The following is a 14,122-nucleotide window of genomic DNA, read 5'->3' on the forward strand; positions in this document are numbered from 1 at the left end:
CTGTAGCTTTTGCATCAGTAAACTCAAATGTACATTTAGACATTTATATATAGATATTATTCAATATAAACATCTACATATATATAACAAATCTATATTTATGTGTTTACATTGTTACATATATTTATATGTATAGATTTAAATATACATGTGCATACATCCCTTGTTATATGTTTGTAATGAGGGTTCAACCCTACTCTAAAATCTCTTGCTATGTTACTGTTAATGGCAGTTATTGCTCACGCAGTAAATCTGTCAAATTCTCCACTTTAGCACAAATCTGAGGTAATGGTGCTTTTAATGAGGCTTTTCACTTTATACTTATTTTACATGGCATCTCAAATGGATATATTCAACTTTTAATGGAAATGTAAAAACCTTTTACTTGATTACATGTACCAAATTTCTATTGCAGGATTTTTTTTTTCCTAACAAAAACAAACGGAAAGGGCGAAGCTGATGACATGTCCTTCTACAAATCCCGTAGTTTTAAAATGGCGGAGCGACATGGAGACATTCATTGGGGTGTTACACTGTTATGTACATTCGCATGCTGAATATAAAGAATATAAGAACACTGCACTTTTGTGATGGAGGTAATTAATAACGATTGAGGTAATACTTGTGAATGATAAGACTCAAATTTGTTAATAGACAACATGAAATATTACACATTATGGCTTTAAGGCACACGTCGGCATTTCTCGTTATTTTCTGAATTTGTACAAAACTAATAATTGATTTAAGGAGAAACTAATCAACAGATTACTTCATGATAAAAATAACTATTAATTGCTGTTGGATTCAATGCAGTTCAAAATAAGCTGTATGTCAACAACAGTGAAATCCTGCTTTAACATTAATAACACTGATGATTGATTATTGCATAACAGTCACAGGGGACTTTTTTTAATGCATTTACTACTTTTATTCATAAAATCCTTTTAAGGTAACAGGTAACAATCATTTTACTGAAGTGCCATGTTCAGGAGTGTACTTTAACAACATGGTGTTAACACTTTTATACTTTTTGCTAAAAATGGGAGAAATTCGTCATGTCCTTCTTTGTCACTTCAGGAAGAGCTTCTCTTCTGTCTATTTTCCGTACAACACATAATGTACGGACATGCAGGTCATCAAATGTGAGCTGTTAGCTCTTGACTGTGGCTCTAAATTGTCACTGTCTGTTTGTGTTAAAACACCAATCGAGCAGTTGTTGTGCTTGAGGCTCCTGCTGTCTCCAAAAATGAACTCTCCGTCAAAGTGAGTTAAATCTTTACCTCTTTCCATATTCATACAATATTCTAATCTACCAAGCCAAATCCATGTTTTTAAACATACCAGAGAGCATGGTACGTCCAGAGACTGGATGTCTGATGCTGAAATGTGCCATGACACAAAGACAGGTTCTTCCCCCAAGCAGTCACTCTGTTGAACACCCAGGAATAGCTCCCATCCCTACAGCGAACATAGTCAATCAAACTGTTCTGCTCATCTACCTCATCTGCACCTTAAAAACTTTGATCTTAGTTACAGTATTGCTATTAATACATTGTTATTGCACTGAATTGCCTTGCACTACAGGTATATCTAATCCTTAACCTGCCTACTCTGATATTACAATATTGCACTATTGCACAATTCTCACCCTCTTCAATTGTATTATTGCATTTTGCTTGTACCTGTTGAGGTGTCCATGACCATGGTACACTGACAGGTACAACAAGAAGGCGGACATTCCCAGCCGCACACCCCTCTGGACAATTGCATTCCCACCCATAGTGCCTATTTATTGCAAATGTACATACTGTATTTATTATTCTCATACACAGCCCTATTTTACCACCCATACTCAAATTCCATTCTTACTGTTCTGTATTTCTAATTTTTATTCTTTTATGTTATTGTTGAGTGTTGTACTTTGCGAGTGAAGTTTTACCGGAGTCAAATTCCTTGTTCGTTTAGTCAAACCTGGCCAATAAAGCTGATTCTGATTCTGATGTGATGAACCTGTTTGGAATAATCTGCTCTGCCCATTTCTCTACATGGGTTTATTCAGGTTTTTCTCTTTCATTTGTCACCGGTCTGCAGCTTCTGTTCAGTTATGTATATGGCTATGCAACTAAAGAAAAAACTCTCATGGCCATTAGCGTTAAGGCACTACAAGCTCAAAAAGGAAAAAAATGTGCAGAGAAAAAAAAACAACTCATCAAGGTCACTCTTAATAGGTGAGTTAACGGTTGTGAAAGGTTTCATTGAACAGCGGAAGGTCACTGAAAGCTACTGAATCATTGGATTTGCGTTGAGTTTTTAATTCATACTTTTGTGGTACAGAAGTACCTCTGAAATGCTTGTGCTCACAAAACTATGAAAACTTACAACATCCTGCAGTGTGGAGCCAGATTTTAGGTCCAGTACAAAGACAGTGATTGGAACCAAAACAACCAAACAGACTTAATGGTACATTAAACTCATTTTCTTAATCAAGCTCCTCTGATTGTATTAATGGCTTTATAAAGAAAGTTGTTAAAAAAAATAATCTCAGATTTTCTTTCATATCCTCATTTCGCTTTGACTTAAAGGATAAGACCGGTTTTTTGACATTGGGCCCTTGATTTCACATTGTAACATGATGTTCTACTCACCCCTGCTTGTTGTTGGTCATTTGGAGCTGTTCCGAAGATATTCGCGAGGCGTCTGGCTGCTCTCTTGAGATATTCGGCCATGAAACGGTTTCCTATGGGCAAGCTTATACAGGCACAAACTATGCTGTTTATAATTTATTAATTACTGTACATTAGCACTGATAACGTGGAGGTGCGTCGCTTACTTAAAAAAATCCGGGTTACTAATTTTGAATTTTAGCCGAATGAATAAATAGGCAGCAGGTCTGTGGGCTGTCTGTGGCAGTAGCACGACAAGGACGTCAGTAACACCCACTTTACGACAAAAAAATCAAAATTACAATAACCCGGATTTTTTTAAGTAAGCGACGCACCTCCACGTTATCAGTGCTAATGTACAGTAATTAATAAATTATAAACAGCATAGTTTGTGCCTGTATAAGCTTGCCCATAGGAAACCGTTTCATGGCCGAATATCTCAAGAGAGCAGCCAGACGCCTCTCGAATATCTTCGGAACAGCTCCAAATGTTCAACAACAAGCAGGGGTGAGTAGAACATCATGTTATAATGTGAAATCAAGGGCCCAATGTCAAAAAACCGGTCTTATCCTTTAAGCTTCATATCCATGACGCTCGACTGCGCCTGGATGTCCACTCAGTGCTTGGAAAAAAGTTAAATTTCAATGGTAATTTAAAGGAGTCCCAGGAATGTGTGCCAGGAGTACTGGGACGAGACAGGGGGCTAAATAAGGACAACAATTACTGCTTCACCACTGAGAATATATTTCAAATTAGCACATGTACAGTTAGATCTATATCACTCAGTTACATTGAACAGTAAGATGAATCTTCTCAAAAACTTTTAGTCAAAAAGTTAAAATATGGCAAATTAATAAAGGCTAAAATATCTGACTAAAAAGCTCTCTGCTTTTTAGGCTTTCCTCTTTCCCCCAGTGTCTTGCAAAGCCTTTTGTGCAAAGTTACAAAGCATCAAAATCCAAAACCAAGTCCAAGGCTCCTCTCAAACAACCTAAAATGCCAGGGTTATCTTCCTTTACCTCACGGCCATAAAAAAAAAAAAAACTTTGTATAATGCCTGCCTATTCACTTGATTTGCCAAACCAAGAACAAAGAATGAGCAGCTGTCTTACAATCCACCATTCTTGACCAATAGCTGACCAATCGGAGCATGCTGTGCCTCTCATAAAGGGAGTATTGAAGAAACAAGAGCTCATTTAGTTTTTTTTTTTTTTTTTTCAAAAGGGATATGCTAATAAATCTAATATATCTAATAGAATGGAAAGCTCCTACTTGAGGGGTGAAGTAAATGTAAAAATATTGAAGCTGATAATACATCTCCCTCACTCCTTACTTTGAAGTGTAAAACAGAACACGGCGCTTTTTCCTTTGAAAGTATTTTTAGACTGTAGTATTAATAGTTTTACAAAAGAAGGACTTCAAGTTCCTTTTTTCTTTTTTTTTTTTACCACTACCAGTACTAATATGTAGGCAAAAAAAGGCTGAAATTATAGCAAGATAGGGTTTGTTTTGTTGATGTGAAATTTACTCAAAGCACTCTGAGAGTGAATTTCTGAAAGATGCCTCGGATGAAGCTTTGACCATGTGAAACAGAAGTTACATATGCGCCTGTTTGCATAATTCAGTTTAAGATGGAAAACCACATTCAGGGGAAAGACTGTTTTTTTTACTCAACAGTCGATCAAACATATCATTCCCCCCTGTGTTTCCTCATGTACATGCACCAGCTGTGCTAAGAAAAATTTTCCGGCAGAGCGGCGTGTATCTTTCTCACAGTTGTACATTGATAATAAAATTTCACACAATGTAAGGAAAGGAAAGGAGCGAGTCGTTCTGGCTCTAACGAGAGCTCTACATACACAATCAAGTTTCTGATGCTGGTCAAAAGTCATCTGCTTTAAAAAAAAAAGAAAAAAAAAAGAGGGCGAACGGTGATTAGACAATAGTTTTGATGAAAATATGGGGCTGCTTCCTTACAAGAGGATAAATGCTGCAAACCAGTTTGTTTTTCATGTTTTACGGAACCACCGGCACTCTTCACAGGACTGGACAGCAGGCAGAGAGAGGACATACTCAAAATAAAATGTATGTTTCTGCATGAGGGAGTATGTTCTGTCTGTCTGTACAGGTAAATACAGGCCGCTAGTAAACTCTACATGATGCTTAGCTCTCTGTCATTATCAAAAGTGGTCTCTTTCTATGCTGACATAGCGCTGCACCTCATGATCTGTGCGGTCTCTGAGGGAGAAGTCACACGAAGAGATTTTGAAAGAGAGAAGAAGAACCACTGGCAAAAAACACTCAGCTTACTGACTAACGGGGTAACTTAGATGGCCTGAGACAAAGTGACATCACGACAGATCCTGAAATTGGTCAAAACATTGCAGATTCACAATAAAAACTGCATGATTACGTTTTCCTTACTCTATTCCCTACAAGGATACAACTTAATCAAGTTCTTATGTGATGATGTCCACAAGTGTTTGACCGCTAACACTTATAAGGAGACCAGGGGGATGGTGGAAGGTGCCCATTATAGACTTTTGTGGATTACCATGCAAGAAATCAATGGTTTGAGACTCATATTGCACATATATCTTCTTTGTTCTTACTTCCCTACAACTCACAATTCTTTACTTTTCTAATGCGCTCTCACCTGTAAATGGTTGGGTTAGGTGTTAGGTGTACAATCTCGGACATTGACAAAACTACGGATTAGACAAGAAGGACAAATGTATGAGTTAATGTCAAGTGCCTAAAAGTGAAATAGCACTCACAGTTGATAGGGGGCAGGCTCCAAAACATCGTATTCTCACTTTCAGAAAACATCAACTACTCTTGGGAATAATTAGTCAATAAATGTTTCCTATGAGTCAGTATGGTGTGATTCACAGCCAGATGCCGAGCAGTGTGCATAATTACACAGATATTCGGCACATTATTGTTCAGTCAATTTTCAAATGCCACTCTCAATTTCATTTATTTCATCTGTGTGCTGTAGAGCTGCACGGTTAAAAAACAGTCTGTTAGAATTCAGGGTTAGGGGTGGTCCATGGCGTGGTGGGTTGAGCAGGCGCCCCATGTACAAGAGGCTATAGTCCTCGCTGCAGCTGGCCCCGGTTCGAGTCCCTTTGCTGCATGTCGTTCCCCCTCTCTCTGCCCCCTGCTTCCTGTCTCTCTTAACTATCCTATCCATTATAGGCATAAAAGCCCCAAAAAATGATTAAATAAATTTAAAAAAAAGAATTCAGGGTTAACGTAACAGGGGATGTTACGTCAAAATATGTTAGTGATGTTAAATTTGCACTTGACAAGAAACAGATGTAAAATAGCACCAGCTGAAATCTCCCATTAGTGCTCAGTGTAAAATGGGCAATGTGTTGTTCTTAACTGAGACCTGCAGAATCAGCCAAAAGTATGAACATCTACGGCAAGTCTAAAATAAAGGAGTGAAATCGGCATTTTAAAAATAAGCCATGAACACTCTCACTCAAGCTGTTACAAGGGATATTGCCACTGGAGGAATTCTGGACATATCAAGAAGAGAGAGAAGACTATTTTTTCTTATCAACACCCACTCGGGCCGATACATTGTTTATTTTTCAGATTTTATCATTTATGTTTGGCTGCCACCCAGAGTCAGGAGTGTTGAACAGAAACATAAACTGGCTCCAAAGAGGACATTTTCTTTGAAGTGCATTGAGATGACACTGTTGTGATTAAAAAAAATAATTCAATTGAATTTAATCAAATTTAGCTCTTTATCTAAATTCTTCACTTAAAATAAATGTCGTATTGCAGTGCAGAATAATATGAAGGGCAGAACCATATAGATGATTAATTCAACAGTAAATCTCGAGGACTTCTTGATGTTGATTTGTCACAATGTAACTACTGCACAGTAGAACCCATCATGTGCCAAACGCCGGTCCTTGAACTAGGCAAAGATCTTTGTGATGAACTCTCTGAAACGTTTGGCGTACTGTTCGGGATAAACTGTTGAGATTTCAGCTCCAGCCTATAAAACACACACAGAAATGCGACTGATTTAAGATAAGTGAACAGAACATGAAAGTCGCTCCTTAGTTGGCAGAAAAAGACACGTTAACTGATCCTTTTAAAGGAAACTGATGGCTCACCCCGTGTTTGACAGCCCTGGCAGCGTGAGCAGCTTTCTTCTTGGTATCGTACTGCGTCAGCACGTCAATCAGACCCATAAAATACACCTCCCTCCGGGGTGCACCTACAAGGGTGTGATTCACAGCATTGGGTGAGTAGCATTGATCTGCATATACAGTATGATCTTATATTTGCAGCACAGTGTGAGATGACGTTTAAGTGTGTCTCAGCGCTTCTGTAACCTACTTAAAATTACCAGAGAACTCAGCTGTCAGCACTCACCTACAGCGCTCTGAATCGCGTACATGTCCACATACGGGTCGAATTCCCCAGGACCCATGGATTTGAAGGAGTTCATGTAGCCTGCAATACCTTCAGGTGAGGTAGAGCACGGAGGAACAGCCAGGCCATTTTCATCCTCCTCTTCCTCATCATAGGAAGACTCCATCTCATCCTCCTCCTCCTCCTCCCTCTCGGCTCGCTCCACATCATGGATGCCCAGCAGCAGGCTGTAGTCCATGATCCTCATACATACTAAAAACTGCAGTGACACACATTAATACAAAAGTCAAGAAAATCCTGACTTCAAACACAAGCAGCACTCACCTCGATGTCTCTGTTGAGCTTGTCCATCATCTTCTCCTTCTCCTCTTCACCCACGTAAACCTTTTGCATGTTATTAATGAAGTCTGCATCCTTGTATGTGGGCAGCTCTTTCACCTGGACACACGGAGTGAAGATCAACTCAGTTACATTCAGCCTAAACATGATACTATTCATTAGCATTTTTTTTTTCCCATTTTAGCGTGACTCGCAATTCTATTTTCAGTTACATCAAACACTATTGCTCCAGATTTTGTTTTTCCAAATAAGATGTGGAAAATATCAAAGGTCCCCACAGCTCTGTAGTAATTCAGACTTCACCCATTCAACCGGATCATATAAATCTAGGTCAGCGCCGCTGCGGGCCACACAGGCTGCTTTTGATGTTACTTGAAAAGCCCGTTGCCGAGTGATTTTTCTCGACATTCTTTTCTGAAAATCTGATCTTAAAATCCTGTTTGTCACAAACAATAATAATCCCACGCTGTCCACAGTCCAAAAAGAGAGACACTCTTGGTTTGCAGGCAGAGATATAGCCCGCCAAATCAAGAGGAACAGCTGGAAAACTACACTTTCAAGTTGACTGCAGTGACACAGCAGAAGAGGTTTTCAGCTGAGTCATGCTCTTCATTCACAACACAAATAATCCTCGTTATGTACAATATTTGATCTACTTCTCCTTGAACTGAAGGCTGAACTGGAAACTTACTTTTTCACCTTGATCATTTTTTTGTTTGATGTTTTGTTCATATAATCAAATGTGTTTAAAAGTCACTTTAGCAATTTCAAATATGAAGGTTTTCATCGATTGAAAGAAGTCAGACAGGAATTTCTTTAATGAGTTCTCCTGTGAGAACAGATTTATCAGAATATCATCTAATAGCTTTCCTGGGTATCTTGGGTGGCGCGTGAGACTTTCATTCTTTAATAAAATGCCTATGTTAGAGGTTGCAATCTTGAGGTTTCTGGGCATTCATCATCTTCAGAATTCTTCATTAGTCACGGTGAACATCGGCTATTCAGGCTGGTCTGTCTCTTACGAGTGTCCAGGCTTAAAGGGGTTGATGTAAAGACAATTCAAAAACCTGTACACCAAACAGTATTTTAGTGGCTTATCAAGTACGGTAATGTAGTTAGGATAACATAAAGCCTTTTTTCGTTTTGCAATTCAGGCCGCATGTCACAGCAGACTTCCTGCCAGTGCAGCACCTTTCGATTTGTTATAAATTTACAACAAATACTTAAATCTATTTCCTTTTCATGCCTGCCTAATGGGCCTTTACTCTGTATTTGGGCCCCCATCGTTTAAGCTACACAACTGTGACAATAACATAATTAAAACAAAGACTTGCCGGTACCCTTGCATGATCCTCTTTATCATCTCTTCGCTAAGTGGAAATAACAGTGATCCATCTTTTCAAGCTGACAACTTTAGTCTTCATCACAACTTTAATAAAGTTGCTCCCTTCAGTAAATGGCCTGTAGAGCTGCTGTACTGCAGGTAAGTACCTCATACTTTTCTTACAATCTGTGCACTAATCTGATCTTACCCTCTCTTTAAAACTTGCTTCGCGAGACGGAAGGGAGCCCTGAGGAAGAGAAAGACCATCAGTATGACTGTTGAGTCAAACTCGAGTATTTGCAAATACTCAGAAAACTTGTGTTGGTTAATTCTGATCAATTACGAGGACCTGGAGGTCAGTGTCATATATGATAAATGAATGAAAGGTGGTTATGGCGAGACCGATGTAAGCCAATGATTGTCAGCAGTCTGTGTGATATGACGACACTGTACTGACCACATCTTTCTTTAGTTACCCCACTCCTGCAGGATTTACCTTCAGGTCATACTTCCTGTGTACGTGCAGTCTGTGGCTGAACATGTTTCTCATCACTAACAGGCAGGTGTCCTCACTCTCCACAGTCACCCTGTACATGGCCAAAAACTGGGGAAGCAGTGTGCTGCCATGGCAGGTGACAATAAGCTGGAAAAGAGCAAAAAAGGAAACATCACAGTAGCATGAGGCGACACATTCAAGATGAGTGCCCTCCGTCAATGGTTGGGTTGAATGGTCTTCCTAAGGATCAACTGGCATGCGGCTGTGATTTCTCTTACAAAATTCTTAGCAGAGGACACATTGAAGCACAAGAGCGTACAGTTCATCCAATACGCAGTCCTTTCAGTGGTTTCACATTATCGGATTGATCTATCAACTCCGTCTTACCATAATTTGTGAAAAAGTTTATTTATTATTTCTGTTGGATTCACATATAATGACCCCAAAATCATCCCCTAAACAAATCCTTGCCTTATCTGTATCATTAACCAACATGAACCATGGCTTAAAGCATGTCATTTCAAGGCTATTCACGTCCTATGTCAATAAATCTAAAGCCTTTTGGGTGTCATTTCAGTTGGTTTTGCCCTCACTCATGTCCCCACAAAACACTGCAAGTTCAAATCTTCATGGATAGAGCTGCATCATGCTATAACTAGTTTACTGTTGAAGGCAGCACGACTGCGCCTACATTTACTTTATTATCTCTGTTCCTCAAAATATCAGTAAAAACAGAAAAAATCTTTTCTTGATGTGTGCTAGGGATGCTTAGCTTTATCGATCAAACATCGGTATCGGCAGCAACTCAGTTTGTTGATAGGATAATATCGACCATTGGCAGTGGCTGATAACCAGGTGTGTCCTGGTTGTGTCACACTCACTCTTTTAGAGCTTTATGAGGCCATTTAAGCACCGAAACATCAGTGAGTTGGCAATGATTTCACACACTAAAGTTTTTTGAAAACCTTTTTTTTTGTATGAATTTACTGAAATACTCCAAAACTGTGAAGTTATTTCTTATAAGGCATTAAAAGCCTTAAAAAAAATGCAACTGAACTCCCGAATGGGGCCTTTCTGTGTGGAGTTTGCATGTTCTCCCCGTGTATGCGTGGGTTCTCTCCGGGTACTCCGGCTTCCTCCCACTGTCCAAAAACATGCATGTCAGGTTAATTGGTGTCTCTAAAATTGTCCTTAGGAGTGAGTGTGAGTGTGGTTGTTTGTCTTGTTTGTCTCTGTGTGGCCCTGTGATGGAATGGCGACATGTCCAGGGTGTACCCTGCCTCTCGCCCGATGACCGCTGGGATAGGCTCCAGCTATTGTAGCCATATTGTCGTCTTTAACATTGGTATTGGTCTGGAAACATTCGTAATACCATTTGTAGTACTGTTCTTCGAAAGCTCCGTTTAAATGTAAAAACTGAACCATGGTTGTGTGTCAATATTTCTGGAAGGAAAACTCTTGAACTGCTTGAAATTCTATTCATCTCTCAGCTTTGATGATGTGAGTGCAGTGTGTTTGCCATGGCAACCAGGGTTATTCTAAAAAGGGTGCATACTCTCCTACAATACAAATTAAAGAAAAATAGGAAAAATGAGGGTAAAATATGTGAGTACAGGAACACGTGATAGGATTTCACATTTTGAAACCATTCAGGAATGTGAAATATTGTTTCTTAAAACCTCCTGCTGCCTAACAACAGAGGTTTAAAAAAAAAAGAAAAATCCACCTTGTGTCGGTCCTACCTGGTGATACTCAGAGAGCATGTTGTGCATTTCTTCTACCTCCTCACTGGAAATTTCTTTTACCACCAAAGTGCGGTCATATGATGTCAGCAGCCGTCCCACGCATTTCCCCTCCTCATCTTTGATTGGAGAGCTGCGGGCCAGAGAGACCTGTGGAGGCACCATAGGCACAGTCAACATGCGGCAGAAGTGAGCTACCTCCTCCCAGTGAAAACATTTACATTTTAACACCTGTTCACTGAAACATTCGACCAAATTTAGTATGTAAATTCAAAGGTTTTCCTCTAAAGGGATATTTGGGACAGATATTGGAGCCTCATTCAACTGTGGCACTAATGCGCAGTTAGTTTTTAACACAATTCTTCCTCAGTAATGCGACTTATCAGCATGTGCTTTAAAGGGCTCATACACCATGCTTCCCATAATTGTGTGTTAAGCAAATGTGTACTGCGTGGAATGGACAACGACTCTGTGCACCACCTGGCACATGCAAATATGACACAAAGACATGCAAATGTAGAAGGTAGGAGATCAATAAAAAGTATCTGGCTTCCACAAAAGGAAAATGCTCAAAGCCATCTGTGTGTGAGAGTCTGTTTCCCTTTGTTGCATCCTTCTATTTTATTCAAAACAGTGATAGGTACCGTCTACACTTTTATTTCTGTCACATCATAGGCTTACTTGGGGTGAACTGATACCTGGTAATCTTGATCCTCAATGCCAAAGCGCTCTCGCAGGTTTCTGAACACCTGTGGACAGTACTCTTTGAATTTGAACTGTCCAGGAAGATTCTCTCTGAGGAAGAAAGACACAGTTAATGAAATAATAAAGTGCCTATTTGATCTTTTGCCCCATTAATCACAGAGCATCTATGATGTTTACTGATATCATTAATCTGAATTGTTTTCAGGATCTTTGCTGTTGAATTGCTTCCAGATCGATGAACGTTAAAAAACAACTTTAAGTCATTACAGTGAATTCTAACCGAAGTAAGAACACTTCTGCTTGAGAAAACATATTTCACCATTCCTCCCACCTCTCTCAATGAAATCTTTACACAACCTGGATTCCTGAATGGATTAAGGGATTACTGAAAGCCACTCAGTTTTACTGAACCCGTGTAAAAACTGAACCTCATGGGAGACTTTGTGTAAAGCACTGCTTTCATTATTAATCATTATTCTTCATCTGCGAGGAGCCCATCGCGTTTGCAGATAAACGGGTCATCTTAGCTTTCATCTCTTTCTCTGAATTTTCATTTTACTCATCCATTAAAATGCCTCACTGGGATTAAACTTTGCAGTGTACACAAAAAAGGCATAAACCAATGAAAATAATCATGCTGTGGTGGTGCTAAGGTTTTAGAGAAGCGTCGTTAGTCTGCGAAAAAAAAATAAAAAAAGGTCTGCTCTTGCTGTTAAGTGCAGATAAGTAAAGCATAAGAGGACAACACAAATCTGTGCAGTTCACACAGGTTGACGGTCCCCACAAAGAGCAGAGCAGAGCACAGTACTTGTTGAAGAGGTGGTTGATGACTTTGATCTTGGTGCTGGCTTTGAAGTCGTCTGGGAGCAGCATGACAGGTACGGGCACCTGGCACAGGTCATTAATCTGCGCATGATCAATGGATAAATAGTTAATGCACACTTTTACACTCAGGCCCACACGAACTCACATCTAACGCATCTTGCAGCCCACATGTACCGAATGATTGACTCCCCACATCAGCACGCTCAGCACGGGGTCACTGGCTCGGAAAACCTCCACTTTCTGCTGCACGAAGTGTTTCTTCTTGGTCTTCCTTTTGGTCTTCTGGGTGCCCAGAGGGCTGGAGGTGGCACTGGGAGAAGACATCGCACTTTCTCGGATACCAGTGCCTCAGTCAGTGAGCAGTCTTGTTGTTTAGTGTGACGTACTGTTTATGCAAAGCAGGCTGAAGTCCGCCTTGTGGTGTCCCAGCAGCAGCTGTGAACCAGCGCGCTCCCCCTCAGCGACGTTTGGTCGGTGCGCGTCCAACAACAGTGAAACAGGCAGGTGTAGCCCCCTCAACACCGGCAACTGTATTACAGGCTGTATTGATTTTAAAAAAAAGTTACCAGAATGTTCCTTATTTATCTCACGAATGGGATACTTGGTTTTAATGTGAAATAAAACTGCGTGTCTGATATTTGACAGGCAATGATTACACTTTGGCCCAAAAGACGTTCTTATTTCTGGGTCTTGCAAACGAATGATTGTTTCTCTTTTTTTTTCTTTGCAACAATGTTTTGGTTCTTTGGAGATGAGGTATGGCCACAGTACAAAAAGAAATTCCCGTTATAGGTGAATACAAGCGCCAGTTTTTACAAAGTGTAAGTGAGATTATGCTTGTTTGGGCTGTTCCACTGGAATGTGTTCCTGTGTGTGTTTCTGTTTTTGTTGTCACCAAAGTTCAATACTGTTGCTTCTGCAGCTCTTATGAAAAGAAATGGAATACCAGATGGTTTTGGTAGAATCACTCATAATGTTCACAGGAAGCAGTGAGCACCAGACTAGAACCACAGACAAGTGAAAAAGAAAGTACACCCTCTTTCAACTCTAAAGGTTTCACATGTCAGGAGTTGATTAAAAAAAAAAACCCTCTGGTCTTCAAATTAGGTGAATACAACCTTGGATAAACAGCAAAACGTGAGGGATAATTCTGTGTCATTATTTATTTAATAAAAATTCTGCCAAAAATAACACAATCGATGGGTTTTTGTGCTTTAGTTTTACTCTGTCCTTTAGTTTCTTAGTTTTCCTAAATCACTTCCTGTTTTATTTTGATTAATCCTAATCTTTTGTTAACTTTGTAGGTTTCTCTGGTGTGTTTCTCCTGTTTTTTCTTTGCCCTTTACCAGATCATTGTATGTTGTTGTGCTTCTTAGTCAGTTTCTTGTTGTTATGCTGTCCGTTGGTTGGTTGGTCCACCCGTTGTTTCCCTTTAATCCTTGTTGATTATAATTTTCTCTCAGCTCTCTCTCAGTCTCTCAGCTGGCCTGGGAACGCCTCGGGGTCCCCCCAGAAGAGCTGGAGGAAGTGGCCAGGGACACGGACGTCTGGGTTTCTCTGCCTAAGCTGCTGCCCCCGCAACCCGATCCCCGGAGAAGCGGCAGATGATGGATGGATGGATTATAAT

The 14,122-nt window shown here is 39.9% G+C and overlaps 1 protein-coding gene across 2 annotated transcripts; it reads right to left on the bottom strand.

Moving 5' to 3' along the window:
* Positions 1-5,656: 5,656 nt before the first annotated feature.
* LOC142377782 (phosphatidylinositol 5-phosphate 4-kinase type-2 gamma-like) lies at positions 5,657-12,843 on the bottom strand. Of its 2 annotated transcripts, XM_075462096.1 has the most exons (10): positions 12,670-12,843; positions 12,479-12,576; positions 11,664-11,760; positions 10,966-11,115; positions 9,224-9,370; positions 8,936-8,974; positions 7,389-7,502; positions 7,065-7,323; positions 6,803-6,906; positions 5,657-6,681 (listed from the first exon to the last, which is right to left on the bottom strand). In XM_075462096.1, exons 1-10 carry the CDS (start codon positions 12,817-12,819, stop codon positions 6,601-6,603), a joined length of 1,239 nt encoding a protein of 412 aa, XP_075318211.1. In that variant the 5' UTR covers positions 12,820-12,843; the 3' UTR covers positions 5,657-6,600. The 2 variants fall into 2 exon arrangements, with proteins under 2 accessions (XP_075318211.1, XP_075318212.1); XM_075462097.1 differs by lacking the exon at positions 8,936-8,974.
* Between the last annotated feature and the right edge of the window lie 1,279 nt (positions 12,844-14,122).

Source organism: Odontesthes bonariensis, chromosome 3 (assembly GCF_027942865.1).
Source record: "Odontesthes bonariensis isolate fOdoBon6 chromosome 3, fOdoBon6.hap1, whole genome shotgun sequence".
NCBI classification, from domain to species: Eukaryota; Metazoa; Chordata; class Actinopteri; order Atheriniformes; family Atherinopsidae; genus Odontesthes; species Odontesthes bonariensis.